At 41.1% G+C, this 15,572-nt stretch overlaps 2 protein-coding genes across 6 annotated transcripts in view; one reads left to right on the plus strand and one right to left on the minus strand.

Annotated features, from left to right (window-relative positions):
- Positions 1-2,353, minus strand: part of Brca2 (BRCA2 DNA repair associated) — a 68,036-nt gene extending 65,683 nt beyond the window's left edge. For 4 of the 5 annotated variants that reach the window (XM_074043585.1, XM_074043586.1, XM_074043583.1 and 1 more), the window contains exons 1-2: positions 2,198-2,353; positions 1,446-1,551 (exon numbers count right to left, since the gene is read on the minus strand). In XM_074043585.1, the coding sequence (XP_073899686.1) occupies positions 1,446-1,512 (67 nt within the window). In that variant the 5' untranslated portion in view covers positions 1,513-1,551; positions 2,198-2,353. Of the gene's footprint in view, positions 1-1,445; positions 1,552-1,666; positions 1,732-2,197 lie in introns of all 5 variants that reach the window. The other variant, XM_074043584.1, reaches the window with a different exon arrangement.
- A 4,049-nt stretch (positions 2,354-6,402) lies between these two features.
- Positions 6,403-14,689, plus strand: Zar1l (zygote arrest 1 like). The gene is made up of 4 exons (XM_020181241.2): positions 6,403-8,677; positions 9,306-9,398; positions 10,883-10,957; positions 14,387-14,689. Exons 1-4 carry the CDS (start codon positions 8,057-8,059, stop codon positions 14,528-14,530), a joined length of 933 nt encoding a protein of 310 aa, XP_020036830.2. The 5' UTR covers positions 6,403-8,056; the 3' UTR covers positions 14,531-14,689.
- The last annotated feature ends 883 nt before the right edge of the window (positions 14,690-15,572 follow it).

Raw genomic sequence — 15,572 nt, forward strand, 5'->3', positions numbered from 1 at the left:
AGTACTTCTGCATAGTGAAGTACAATAGTTGTCTAGAAAGCACTTGTGATAAGCTGTGAACTGAACTAGAACTTTTTTTTTTTTTTGAAAAGCCGTTTTTACCTAAAAGACTCACAAAGTGTTCCAACTTGGATAGTTTGATAGACATTTTCTCACAAATGAATGAAGCTTTTCACTACAGGAATAAATTTGTTGACAATGACAAAATGTGAGCTTTCAAATAAAAATTACAGTTTCCAGTGGCTTCTGGTGACTGACTTCTTCCCAATTTTAAAAGATGTTTCTGTAAAATCATTAGTGATATTAAAGAATAAGGTTTTTTTCATACAATGTGTAAATATTTGAAATATCTAATTCAGAACACCAATATCATGCAAATAATTATGGCATGATTCTACGACATGGAAAAATCTATTAAATATCTACTAAATCCTCAAAAGACCTATTCAAAGTACAAGAAAGACTAATAAAGGAAAATACCAAATAACTGAAAACTAATAAAATTCTCCTGTTTCTAAGAATCTAGCTGTGTGAAGTTAGATTTTCTTCATACTTGTATCAAAATAATAAACTGCAACAGACTAAATGCAGACATAGATCAAGAACCCAGTTATCTGTAAGTCAGGCATTAAAGTGAACTGCAAAACTGTAAAACAATGCACTTGTTTTGGGAAATACAGTTTGCTTCACAAAAATGTGTTATTTATGGTAATGTGCAATGGGTTTATTTTTAAGTGGATTAATAAATTTTTGAGCTCTTAGGGTTTTTTTAAATGCTGAGGGAAATTTATATTGAATCTGTAATTCTATACATAATCAAATTATTTTTAGAGCTTGCAGAAGGTAAAAATATTAAAATTTTTGGACATTTAAAGATTTAGAACAAGTCTGGTGTGGTGGAAGAAGGGAAGACAGGAGGATGGAAAGCTAAAGCCCAGCCTGAGCTCATAGCAAGTTCCAGGCCAGCCTGGGCTACATAATAAGACCCTGTCTCAAAAAAAAGAAAAAAAAAACGAACAAAAATAAATGGATAAATAAGCAGAACAATTAAGCTGTTTTCACTTCTAATAGGGAAAGCTCTTTGGGGATCCTTGACCATTTTCACATGTGAAAGAATCAGTGAAACCAAAAGGTTTGCCATGGTCAACCACTGAGTAGCATTATCAATGCTTCTGATTTACATAGTAGTACTTAAAGAAAATAATTCATTCTACTGCTAGTCCAGAGGCCAGACTCCCACCATTAAGGATTCTATATTTATGATGTGGTTAACGGATGAAGGAGTATGTTCTTAAGTTTATTTATAACTCCATAAGAAACAACTCACAGCCTAAGGAACACCATGAAGTATGGGGTTCTTTTTTTAGCAAGCATTCACCTTTATCTGTTTTTCTGAAAACATATTTTTAATGTCATTTATCAAGCTACATAAAAGCTGCCAATACCTGCTTTGCTGCATCGCGTCTGAAAAATTTCAAAAAAAGTTGGCCTCCTTTTGGATCCAATAGACATTTTCCTCTACAATATTTCTGCAATGCGTAGTAAATAAGCCTGCAAAAGAGAAGAGCAAGACGCATTTCACAGGTGACATTGCTTAAGTGAAAGATCAAATCAGAAGCACAGGTAAGCTTGTTCCCCTATCTTTTGGGGCGACAACAGAACTTACTGCGAGAATGGGAGTGTTCTGGAATTGTGCTGTCCAACCCAGTAGCCACTCGCCAAACTCTGCACCTGAACAGGGGACAGTGAGACTCCAAAGGTTTTAACTTCACCTATTTTAATGACGTTTACGAAGTTCGCGCGGCTGGTGGCTGCGCCGTTAGACCCCCCTCAGAGTCCCCAATCGGGAAATATAGGGAATGTCATCAAGATTAGGCGACTGGTGTTAAGTAAAGCAGATTCGGTGTGCCCAGAAGTAAATCAGGTCGGGACTCCTGCGACAGCGGCGGAGTCCCGGCGGCTCGCGGGCCCAGGGGCGCAGGGCACGGGCCGCGGCGGCACACGGAGGGGCAGGGAAGGGTTGGGACCCAAGTTTGCACGGGGAAATCTGCCCACAGGACCAAGTCCTTTCTCTCGGGCGCGGTAGGGGGTCGGCAGGGAGCAACCACGACATAGGACGCTCCTGGGCTCCCACCCGGGACCTGAGACAACCGGGACAGCCAACGACTCGCCCGTTTCCACCCCAGACACCACTAACCCGCTCCACAGGCGCTGTTCTTCTGGGGGCCTCAGCAGCTGACAAGACCTGTGCCGCCACCTAAATCCCAAACATGACCACGCAGGGTTCTTCTTCTTCCCCGGGCAAAACACAGCCACAGACGACCAAAGGGCGCGCCAGCCCAGCAGCTCCGCCTCCTCCTCAAAAGCTCGCGCCAAAAGCCCGCGCTGAGCACGTGACGCTCTGGCGTCATGACGCGGCACGCAGCGTATGCGTTCCCCACCCCGCCCGGAAGTTAGGTCTGGCGGGTTGTTGCTGAGGCCGCTGCTGCAGCTTCTCCCAGAAACAAAAAGGGCGTTCGTAACTGTCAGTCTCTGGCCAAATAAAAAGCGGGCTGGAGACGCGCTCTCTTCTGCGGAGCTCTGGATCGTCCTGTTTGAAGGCGCTGTCCTCTCAGCTCTCGTGTGTGCGTGTGGTAGGCTTTTGTTCTGCTCTTAGAGCAGGTGTCCCCCAAAGTAGGCCGATCTTAGAAACCCCCTTCCCTAGCGATCGGTGGTTGTGGGTGACCCTGACTGCGTAGTCGTGGAAGGGGACTTCTCAGGTAGCACCAAGACCTCCCTGCTTGTCAAATTGTCAGACCCACCTCAAAGCATTCCTGCAGTGCTAGGTCCTCCCCTCCGCAGGCTGGGGTTCTATCTTGTACATTTTTAGGATATCCAGCATCCTGTTTTGTGCCTATCTTTCCCCAAAACTGACCTGGAAGACAGGAACTTGCCCTCGCCTCTGAATTCACATGGTCTGTGACAAGCCTAGTACAAGGCTTAATTTGCGTTTGTTGTAAGACCTTTAGAAAGTCATCAGAAGCATGAGAGCTGCTTATGGCCTTTCTTCCACAAGATGCTTGAGTAGTAAACAAAAGCAACCTCGGATTAGGAGTGAGGTCTACTTTTTTTTTTGGCGGTACTGGGGTTAGAACTCGGGGCCACCATGGGGTTCTCTACCACTTGAGCCACTCCACCAGGCCTTTTTTGTGTTGGGTATTTTGGAGATAGTGTCAGGGGGAACTATTTTATTTGCCCACGCTGACAGCGATCCTCTTGATTTCTGCCTCATTAGTAGCTAGGATTACAGGCGTGAGCCAATTGCAGCCTGCTTCTACTTTGTTCTTTAGGTGCCATTTTCTCTGATAATCAATAATCCTTACTATGTAGCAGGAGGCCTTGCTAATGTGAAGCTTTTGATCTTCCAGATCTAATTAGCAAAGGAACACAAGTCCAATGATGAATAGTAGCTACCACTTACTGATTTTTTTTTTTTCTTTAGTTATTTTTCAGATAGGATTTTGCATTTTTTCCTCCTACCTATGGCCTCCAGAGTAGCAGGCATTAGGGAAGTGAGCTACCACACTTAGCTTATTTGTTGAGATAGAGGTATTGATAAATTTTTGCCCAGGCTGGCCTCTAACCGTTATTCTCCCAATCTTTGTCTCCTAAGTAGCATAAACATTTCTTACAACAATCCTATAAATTGATTATAGGATTATTGTCAGATGAGAACTGAATCTAGTAATTAAGTAACTTGCCTGGTAACAAGGCCCAGATTTGAATTCAAGTGCATTTGATTTCATATATTTACTTTAATACTTTGTGGTCCTTACTCTATAAGTCAGAACAGTTTGCCCTGTAAATCAGAACAGTTTGCTTTTTTCCACTTTTGGGGGCTTAAGAGAGTCCCCAAAATTCTCACTGGGAATGACCTATGAGAACCCTTGTTATCTTGAATCACCATCTGAAATATATTTTTTCTCATTATATACGCCCCCTATAACTATGTTTCTTGGTCTTGATACTAGGCACTTTATATTCATTAGATCTAGCATAGTACACTTTCATATACTCTTCTAATGTGGCTAATCAAATAATTTGCTACTTGTATGAATTCACTATATGCTTTATTTTTAAGTATTTTTTTCATAAATATTGTATATAATGTGTATGCCATAATGTTTGTTTGTTTTGCAGTGCTGGGGTTTGACCTTAGGGCCTACACCTTGAGCATTCTACCCCTTTTTTGTGATGGGTTTTTTCAAAATAGGGTCTTACAAACCATTTGCCAGGGCTGGCTTCAAACCTTGATCCCCCCGATCTCTGCCTCCTGAGTAGCTAGGATTACAGGTATAAGCCACTAGTGCCTGGTGCCATGATGTTTTGATACACATATACAATAGTGAAAGATGAGTACAAATCAAGAAATTAACATATCCATCTCCTCACATAGTAAACTTTTTGGCATGTGTTGTGAGAGCACCTGAAATCTACTCTCAGGAAATTTCCATGACACAATGCAGTATTATTAACCATAGCTTTGTGCTGTACATTTGAGGCAGGATAGATCAGGGAAAATGAGGCATGGGAAACAGTATCCAGGAATTCAGAACTAAACACTGTATTAATGAATAGCTTGATTAAAAACTACAGGCACTGTTTTCTTTGCTTTAAATCTTAGGCCACTCAATGAGTTGCAACATTTAGTAAAAAAGAAAAAAGTGGGAAAGGGAGCAGCTCTCTTCCTCCGAACTTGCTGGCTTGCCCAAATGATTTACATGCTCTGGGACTGAGCAAAGGATGTCTTAAAGAGTGACACTACTAGCCAGGCTCTGGTGGCTCACACCTGTAATCCTAGCTACTCAAGGGGCAGACATCAGGAGGATTGAGGTTGGAAGCCAGCCCAGGCAAATAGTTCACAAGCCTGTCTTGAAAAATTCCATCACAAAAAAGTCCTGGTGGAGTGGCTCAAGTAGGCCTAAGTTCAAACCCTGGCACTGGAGGGGGAAAAAAAAGAGAATGACACTAAGATCAGGAGAATCACGGTTTGAGGCCAGGCCAAATAAATAGTACTCAAGACCTCAGAGCAAAATGGACTGGAGGGGTGGCTCAAGCAATAGAGTGACTGCTTTGCAAACATGAAGCTCTGAGTTCAAACCCCAGTCCCACCAAAATAAATAAATAAAACAATCTGGAAAACAATCTGGGAATATGACTCATTTGATCTCAGAAATATTTGCAAAGAAACATATTTACCGCCCCCCCAAATAATCAACACCCCAGTGAAGAAATGGGCACATGAATTAAACAGGGAATTCTCAAAGGAAGAAGTACAAATGGCCAGTAAATACATGAAGAAGTGTTCAACTTCCCTGGTTATAAAAGAGATGCAAATCAAAACAACACTTAGATTTCATCCCACCCCAATTAGAATGGCCAGAATCAAGGCCAATAATAACCACAATAAATGCTGGCGAGGATGTGGCGAAACAGGGACCTTTATACACTCCTGCTGGGAATGCAAGTTAGTACAATCACTATGGAAAGCAATATGGAGATTCCTCAAAAAACTAGAGATAGAACTGTCATGTGATCCAGTGATACCACTCCTGGACATCTACCCAAAAGAATGTAAGATAGCATACAGTAAAGACAGACAGCTGTACACCAATGTTCATGGCAGCACTATTCACAATACCCAAACTCTGGAAACAACCCAGATGCCCTACAACTGATGAAATGGATCATGAAATTGTGGTACACAATTCATATACACAATGAAGTATTACTCAGCCCCAAGGAATAATGACATGGGGTTGAAGGTAAACGGATGCAGTTGGAGGAAATCAAGCTAAGTGAAGTTAGCCAGGATCAGAAACACAAAAGACCCATGTTTTCCCTCATACAGGGAAGACAGAGCCAAAGATAAACATGTATACAAAAACAAGCATGATCATATACAACTCAAATGTAAAACATGTTTGTAACAGTGGAACTACTCTACAGAACTCAGGGAAAGGAAAAGAGAATGATAGAGCATCAGTAATATTGCATACAATAAGATGTAGAGGATATAGGATGTGTATGGAAAACTGGAAAAATGGGTGGAGGGAGGTAAAGGAGTAAGGGAAAGAATTCAAAGGGATTAAACAGACCAAAGTGAGGCACACCCATGGAGGGCATGCATTGAGACACGCCTTTGAACGTCAACTTGAATGTTAATAATGAAAATCGGGACTGAGAAATGGGCACAGTGTGGGGGGGGAGGGTGAAAGAAAGATATTAAGGGGATGGTATATGGTTAATGGATTTCAAATACCTATATGAGGTAGAGCTGAATAACCTCTTGCAATTGCTTTGGGTGGGGTGGGGAAGGGGCTGGTGGGGAGAAATGATGGGGGCACTGTGGATAGTGTACAGTGTAAGTCTGATCAGAGTTGTCATTGCAAATCCCCCCTGTGTAGTGAATGTTTCCTAATAAAAATTTTATATAAAAATATTTATCTCTTAAAAGGAGCATCTGAAAACACCCATCCTCTGTTTAGATGCTTGGGTACCCATGTCATTATGCCCCCAAATTTAATAAACAGGCCAATCTTGCAAATCTCTGGGCCCAACTGATAGTAGTGTGACTGCAAGAATGATGGAATATACCAGGTGTCCAGAACAAAGTGGGGTACTCATCAGAGGGTAAATCAGGGCCAAGCTCCTACCCTACCTTTTATCATAAACTCTCCTGATATCTAGATGGCTCAGCGGGTCTTGTTGTGAGCACCTGTGCTCTACCTATTAGAGTCTGCCTTTCTTTTCTGCTTACTTGCTCAATAAAGTTCTGCCAAACTTTCTTACCATTGTGACTTGTTCCATGATCGAAGTTAAGGATCTAAACAAAACCCTGAGTGGAGGGTCACTAAATTTAAAGCAAAACTTCGTAACTCCTCACCAGTCACCAGTGACACAATAACTCTAGATTTATTCATTCTACAAAGTTGCAACTTTCTACCCTATGATCAGCATTTTCCCATCTATGGATTTGAGTTTTTTAGATCTTACATCCTGTAGTAGTTCCCCTTTCTGTCTGGCTTATTTCTCTTAGCATAATAATCCTACATGTGCATCCATGTTAGTGAACTAGCAGGATCCTCTCTCTCTCTCTCTCACTTTATTTATTTATTGAGATAGGCTATGTAGCCCAGGATGACCTTGAACTCATGATCCTCATGAGTGCTGGAATTACAGGCATTTGCTATACATCCAACTCCCTTTTTTTGTTTTAAAGGGCTGTGTGATAGGGCATGGCTCAAGTGCTGGAGGCTTGCCTAGCATTGTGAGGCCCTGAGCTCACATTCCAGTACCAAACACACACACACAAAAGGCTGAATGATAGTCGCATATATATCACAATTTCTTCATCCATTAATCTGTCAACAGACAGGCTGTTCCCATAGTTTGTTGTGAACATGGAGTGCAGATGTCTCATTAAGAAACTGATTTTAGGGCTGGTGGAGTGGCTTAAGTGGTAAGAGCAACTGCATAGCAAGCGTGAGGCCCTGAGTTCAAAACCCCAGTGCCACCAAAAAAAAAAAAAAAGATTTCTTTGGGTACACAACAAAGTAGTGGGGTAGCTGGTCATGTGGTAGTTGTATTTTTAAGTTTTTGGGGAACCTCCGTACTATTTCCATAATAACTGTACTAATAACTTACGTTCCCACCAGTAGTATGCAAAGGATCTATAAAGGTCATTAGGGGAATAAATGAATGAAATTACTCCTAAAAGCTTGAGTGACTAAGTCAGAAATGAAAAACAGCTTTGGAAAAAGGTTCAGGAACCTCGAATTGAAGAGGTGGAAAAAGCAATTAGGAAGCAAGTAGCAATTAGAGCTCTGTGGGTCCATAGAGCATCCTTCCCTCAATTAGGTAATAGGCAGCATCTCCTGTTAGATTCTGAAATAAAGCCAGGAATGGAGGTGAACCCATCTGACCAGGAGAAAGAAGGGGCAGATGGAGGTGGGAGGCAAAACAAGGACGCAAACTGCAGGAAGACATTGAGCCTGAGCACCTGGGGAGCCAGCTGATGGAGCGCTTGGTCAGAGTTCCCTGTGGCTTCTACCCGGGCTATGGAAACATGCTGCCTTTGGGCCAGCCTGGACACTCAGGACACAAACAACCCCACTGGAGACAGGACATGGGTCCCCCCACTTTCCTGGCTAGGCCAGGGCTGCTGGTGCCTGCGAACGCCTCTGACTACTACATGGACCCTTACAAGAGGGCTCAGCTCAAGGCCATTCTTGCGCAGATGAACCCCAACCTGAGTGTACAGCTTTGCAGGGCCAACACCAGGGAGGTGGGCGTCCAGGTGAGCCTGCGGGTGGACAAGTCCGTGCAGTGCTCGCTGGGGCCTCGAACTCTGCGCAGCCGATCACCCCGGGACAGGACTGGCCCCGGGGAGCCTGGGACAGCCCGGGGAGCCTACTCACCAGTGATGGGCCCAAGGGGCCGGATAGGGCTGCCAGATGGGGAAGATGTAAGCAAGGCGCCTTCTGGCCCTACTGAGACCAGCCAGCAGTCAAGGCCAACTCCAAAGTCAGAAGATGACAAGCAGGGAGAGGAAGGTGTTGCGGGTCCTCAGGAAAGGAAGAGCAAGCAGATACATGGAGATGCAGCCATGGATCCACTCCGGAAACCTAACTTTCAGGTGGACTTTGTCTTCCCTCTTCTTAGCCGCCCCACCAGCCCTATTGTCTTTCTTGTTTTCCATTTCTGGGGCAATAAGCTTAAAGTCTTCTCTCATTTCCTACTTTTATTTGGGAGAGGGAGTTCTGAAAACATGCACTTCACTTGACTTGAAAGTTTTGATAAAATAGGGTGATAAGACTAACTTAAGTCTGTGAAAATCAAAAGTTTGGTTACCAATGCTACTGGGAATGAGAAGAAAAAGACCTTCAAGTCTGTGAAATATCATGTCAGATTTTCTTTTTGTAAGATTGTGCTGGTGGCAATGTGGGAAATGGTTTCAAGAAGTATGAGTGAGTGACAGAAGCAAGAATCCCAGAGTAATCTTATGACCAATGAGAAGCTAAATTCATGTAGTAGCATTGAAAATAGGACTGGTGGAGTGGCTTAAGTGGTAGTGTGCTTGCCTAGCAAACGTGAGGCCCTGAGTTCACACCCCAGTACCACCAAAAAAAAAAAAAAAAAAAAAGATGAAATAGATGTGAGGTTAAGGATGTAATTGTTATTTCTTGTGCAAAGCAATTAGGAAAAGATCTGGACTTTTTTTTTTTTCAAGCTCGTAAAAAGACTCCTCTCCTCTTTATTTTCAGTTTTTGGAACCAAAATATGGCTATTTTCACTGTAAAGATTGTGAAACCCGATGGGAGAGTGCTTATGTGTGGTGTATTTCTGGAACTAATAAGGTAAGGAAAAGTGAGGGAGATGTGAGTGGAGGACAGGGTAGACACATATGCCACAGGAAGGAAGAATTAGTTTCCCAGTGGAGTATGGTTGTCATAATCCCGTCTCATTCATCTTGGTGTCCTGCCTGTCAGACAAATGGTAAGTACTTAGTGAGCGCTCCAATTTATCTGAATGGCACAGTTCTCCTCAGTTCCTAAGCCATATCCTGGTGTTGCATGAGGCTTGGTAGCTCTGTTAGACAAAGTTTCAGGTTATTCTGATGAGCTTTTGCTCTTGTCTGCAATAGGACTTTCTGTAGAGTAGCCATGTTTTACTTGCTGTGATTTTTAACAGGTTTTGGTTTTAGCTTGAGGAAATTTCCACTGTTTGTCCACAAGGTGGGGCAATAAGAGAAATGACTTATAATGGTTAATTTATAAAAGATCACTTAGGCTAAGAGTAAATACCCCCAACTTGAGTTATTTGTTGACATATTAATATTAGGAAAGATTTCACATTCTATTCTACATTTTCAGATTTTCATGAACAAACTGTGGGCTCTGATCAACAGTAGGCTGGGACTGAGTTTATTGCAACTCAGACTTATTTCATTAACTTTTTTTTTTTTTTTTTTGGAGATAGTCTTATGTAGCAGAGGCTGGCCTCAAACTCTTGATCTTCCCGCCTCCACTTCTCAGGTGCTGGAATTAGAGGCATGTGCCACCACGTTTGGCTGTGAATAGATTTTTAAAACAAGTGAAAATAATTTCCCATGTCTTGCCAAAGAAAAACAATGGGTTTAGTTCAGACATTGCAAGGCACTAGGATGTAAAGAATAAGATTTTGAACTCATATAGAAATTTATTCTGATAGGAGTAATGTGAACAAAACCACAGTTTGGTCATACATGCAGTGACACTCGTGTCATGGAAGCGGTACAGAAATCACACAGGACGGAGTGATTAACCTGTTCAAGGCACAGCATCATGATATCCAAACAGGACTTTAAAGTATAAATAGGAGAAATTCACCAAGCAAAGGGAGTGCTTTGTGCATAAGAAAGTGCACAAAGCCTAGAAAGTACATGGCACCGATAGTAAACATAAGTCTTTAAGTTCCAGTGGGGAAATACTGGAAAATACAACACATCATGGCTGGTAGATTGGGAGAAAAGGAGAAGGTTTGGCTCATACCATGGATAAAACTATCATAAGAGCTATTTTCCTTTGCATATCTATTATGATTCTTTACATACGTTATTGGGTAGTTGTCAAAACTATAGAAAACGTAACCAATATCATTCCAGTTTTACAGGTAAGGGAAATCAGTCTCATAGAGAAAGCAAAGGTAACTGACAGCACTAGCAGAGCTTTAAACTTCAAGGGTAGAAGTTGTATAGAAGCAAAGCACACGGTCAGGGAATGGATTGCCTAATTTAAGAACTGGGAGCCCAGGAGATATATGCCTATATCAGTTTGTATTAAAAAGACAAATTTCCTTTTAGGTTTATTTCAAACAACTCTGTTGCAAATGTCAAAAGAGTTTTAACCCTTATCGAGTAGAAGCCATCCATTGTCAGGTAAGTACTCAGAAAGTGTTCATCATGCTTGTAATGTTTCTATTCATCAACTTGAAGCTTCTGTGGCAAAATGTTAGATTTTGCAGAGTTGGATATTGGCATAGGAGTGTTGAGTTTTCTGTGTGTTTGAATTTGTATGATTAAATACTTTAGAAAAGAAATGAAAGCATGAACTCTAATTTGCCTTTTTGGAGGTAAAGATGTGGAAGATCACTATTTTAAGTCACCTTATATGGTGAGTTTATATATGACGTATGTGTATAGTTAGAATGTAGTAATTTGAAAAGTAACCATGATGAGGTTTTTACTATGTGTCCAAAGTTTGGGCTAAGTGTTTTACATGCATTATGTCCTGTGATTTAACCTTTGTGATAGGACTTACTCCATTTTACAGACCAGAAAGCTGGATTTAATAAGATAAGATCACTTGCCTGAGGTTAGACTGATATTAAATCTGTGATTGGATTTCATGGTGTCACCAGTATTTAGAAAGCTACTGAACAAGATGAGATATTCCTATTAATACTTCCTATTAAGTTTAGGGTGAAAAAAATCTAAAACCACTTGAAGGAGACCTGTCATTAAGCTTTTAGAGGAGTGTGACATAATTAATTATTGTAATCAAGAACATTTTTCTTGGCCATACCTGCTAGGCAAGTGCTCTACCACTGAGCTACATACCCAGCCCAAGAAACTTTTTTAAAAAACCAAGTCTTTCACTTAAAAATATTTCCACTTTTTCTATAATTAGTAAAATATTTAAACTAATTTGTCAATGACTTATCCTTGTTTTTTTTTTTTCCTTTTTAAAATAAGTTCTCAATGTATAGCCCAGGCATCTGGCCTTGAACTCTCCATCCTCCTGCCTCCACCTCCTGAAAGCTGGTATTACAGGCCCAAACCACCTCACTCAGCTTAAATCTGTTGCTTTTAAGATATTTTTCTCTTTTGCTTTTCAGCAGTTTTATAACAATGTGGCTAGTTGTGATTTCTTTATATTTATCCTATTTGTATCTGTGGGATATCTCTAGAATCTGTGGCTTGAAGATCTCCATCACTTCTATAAAGTTATCAGCCATTATCTTTAATTACTTCTTCCATTCTCCCTGTCTCTTTTCTAACTACTCATATAAGACCTCTTACTATATTTCTTTCTGTTTCTTATGTTTTTCTATGTTTTCCATGCTTTGGTCTCTCCTTGCTTCAGCCATCTACTAAACTATTTTCCATTTCTATTTTCTTAGTCCTTTCCAATTTGCTGTTAAGCCATTCATTGAGTTATTGATTTCAGTTACTGTATTTTCCTGTTCTAGAAGTTTTACTTAAAAAATAACTTCCTTCAAGAGGCTGAGGCAGTATCACAAGTTTGAGGCCAGCTTCTAGATTACATAGGGAGACCCTGAAAAAGAAAAACAAAGACCCCTCTGGATCTTTGCTGGGAGTATTAATCTATTTCCTTGAAAATATTAAGCATAGTTACTTGGCCTTGTCTTCCTCTAAAAGAAATTGTAATAATTAAATGAATTAATCCTTTGAAAGTACTTAGAATAGTATTAGGTATTAGTAGAATAGTGCTACATGGTACACAATGTATTAGGATTTTCTCATAAGGAAATCACTTCCAATGAGAAAGTGGGGTGTTTTGTAAAGCCTCAGATATCTTGTTATAGCAACACAAAACACACTGTGCAACAGCTCCTTTTGTCTCATCCCCCCTAAGAGATAGGAACCATTCTTACTGCCATTTTTCAGATAGGTAAACTGAGATGGAGGGAGTAGGTAACTTTCCCACAATCTCGCATCTCCTAAATACTGCACCCAGAATTTGAGGTTGGGTAATCTGGCTCCAGAGCGTATTTCTTGATTTGTGCTTCTACCAATGCCCTCCGCAATAAGATGTTATGTGAGCATTCTTGAATAATGTTTGATAACTCATATTTAAGACTGCTCTTTGGAAAATTAAATATCTATTTTTCACAGCCTAAAAAGATAAATCCTAGCTGAGTGCGGTGGCTCATACCTACATTCCTAGCTACTCATGAAGCAGAGATCAGGAGAATCATAGTTCAAGGTCAGCCTGGGCAAAAAGTTACTGAGAACCAATTTTAACCAATAAAAAAAGCTGGGCATGGTGGCTCATCTGTCATCCCAGCTAATTGTGAAGTGTGAATAAGAGGATCAAGGTCCAAGCTGGCCTGGACACAAAGACAATACCTTATTCAAAAAGTAACTAAAAGCAAAAAGGCCTGGGGATGTGGCTCTAGTAGTAGCGTTACCTACCCAGCAAGCAAGAAGCCCTGAATTCAAACTCTAGTACTGCCAAAACAAGAAAGTTTTGCCTTTTTCTGTGATCACTGAGACATACGTAGACCCTACAGCAGTGATTATCCACGTCAAAGATTAGCAGGAGGATAGAGGGTAGTATAACAGTCTCCATCGAATGTAATTTTAAAAATTTATTATTAGAAAGCAGAATGGGACTGGGCACCAGTGGCTCACGCCTATCATCCTAGCTACTCAGGAGAAACCAGAATGGGATAACGGTTGAAAGGCACTGCTTTAAATCTTAGCAAATATTGGGCATATCTGAAAAGAAAAGAATTTAACTTCCTCTTGGAATACTCTTTCTGCTAGGGACTGGTGGCTCATCCCTGCAATCCTAACTAGTTGGGAGGCAGAGATCAGAAGGATAGTAATTCAAAGCCAGCAGGGGCAAATAGTTTTTGAGAACTTGTCTCGAAAATACCCAGCACAAGCAAGGGCTGAAGGAGTGGCTCAAGTAGTAGAGTGTCTGCCTAGTATGCATGGGGCTCTGAGTTCAAATCCCAGTACTGCCAAAAGTCAGAATGGGATAACAATTGAGAGGCACTGCTTTAAATTTTAGCAAATATTGGCATATCTGAAAAGATATCTGAAATACTCTTTCCTCCTAGTTGTAACAACCCCAAATATCTCCAAACATATTGCCAAAATGTCCCCTGTGGGTCAAATCACCCCTGCTGAGTTATTTGTTTAGTATTTTTAATGTTCACATTTAAATGATTAAATTACTTAATATGCACCCACTGCCCCTCACCCGCACCTAGCTACAAATATGCAAAACTACACAGAGAAACACTCTACAAAACTTTTAAGTTTTATGTTGTCTTGGCAACATTTTTTCAAATATCTTCTCTGATCATTCAGTTTGAAAAAGGTATGGCATTTGATGGAATTCAAGTGGTTTTGTGCAACTTGGACATGGGCTGCTTTTTTTTTTTCTTTGGTGGGATTGGGGTTTGAATTCGGGGCTATAGGCTTCTTATGGGAGTCAAGGAAGATGAACATATCAGGGATAAGTTGAGTGGGGAGAAATATTTTAATTTGAGGATTATTCTTGAAACACTAACCTGATCACTTACTGTCCAAATTATTCTTTGTTTCCTAAAGACCTGTTCAAAGTCTCGTTGTTCCTGTCCTCAAAAGAAAAGACACATTGATCTAAGGAGGCCTCATCGACAGGACTTGTGTGGTCGCTGCAAAGACAAGAAATTCTCCTGTGGCAATATTTACAACTTTAAATACATCATATGACAGTCACTATGGCTTATGAACTCATAACTTAGTGTGTGTCTTCATTTTTGCAGTTGGCTCTGACTTTGCATTGGAAATGGACTAAGCTTTTGTACTTTTTGTAGATTATATAACAATTGTACAATGTGAACAGAATAAAATAAATGCATGCTAACTAGACCGTGAAGGCACATTAATTGGTAATCTGAAAGTAAAAACATTAACATAGCATTGGAAATGGTAGATCTTTTACTCTTGAAAAGGGAACAATAAAGAGGAAAAATAGTCCTTCATTTGACAGTTTTAGAGGAGTATAGACATGCTCAAGGGGGAATGGTCCTCACTTCCAGTACACATAATTGTAGCAAATACTAAAACAGCACCTAGCACGTGCTAGACAGTGTTGTAACATCACAGTAGCTGCACTAAGTAGGAGCTATTTATTGAACTTTTCATAAGTGAGTAGATGGAGGCACACAGAAGTCATGTGGTAGGGTTAGGTTTGAACCCAGGTAGACCAGGACTTGCTTCATGTTTGCTATTTCTGTGTTCATGTTTTCCCTCAAATTCAGATTGTGATATGTGTCATGAAACAAATATGGCACTCTGATAGAGGAACCCTGTTAGAATGGCTGGGAAGAGGCAACGTGAGAATTCAGAGCTGCACGATGAGGGGACCTGAGGGAAGGTAGTTTTGATACAAGGCAATGGTAAGAGCCAAGGCCTGGAGGAGATGTGTACTTGGCCTGTTCCAGGAAGGGTAACTCCCAGGAGGCTGACGTGGGGCATCAGGCTGAAGAAGACAGCCTCAAGTGCACAGGTTCTTAGACCACGGTTAAGCATATGAAAACCCATGGAGGGGTTTCAATGGGGTTGAAACTTTAAAAAGCTCACTTACTGCTGTGAGGGAAGACTAGGTAGGATGGAGGGGAAGACTGGTAATGAGGGTAAGGACTGTATGAGCAGAACAATTCCTGTGGTGGTGGAGGTGGAGATGGAGAGGAGTCCATAATTCCAGACCGTGTTTGGAAACGTGCAGGGTTGGCAGTGCACGATGGAGGAA

The sequence above is a fragment of the Castor canadensis genome, chromosome 10, assembly GCF_047511655.1.
Source record: "Castor canadensis chromosome 10, mCasCan1.hap1v2, whole genome shotgun sequence".
Classification (NCBI taxonomy): Eukaryota; Metazoa; Chordata; class Mammalia; order Rodentia; family Castoridae; genus Castor; species Castor canadensis.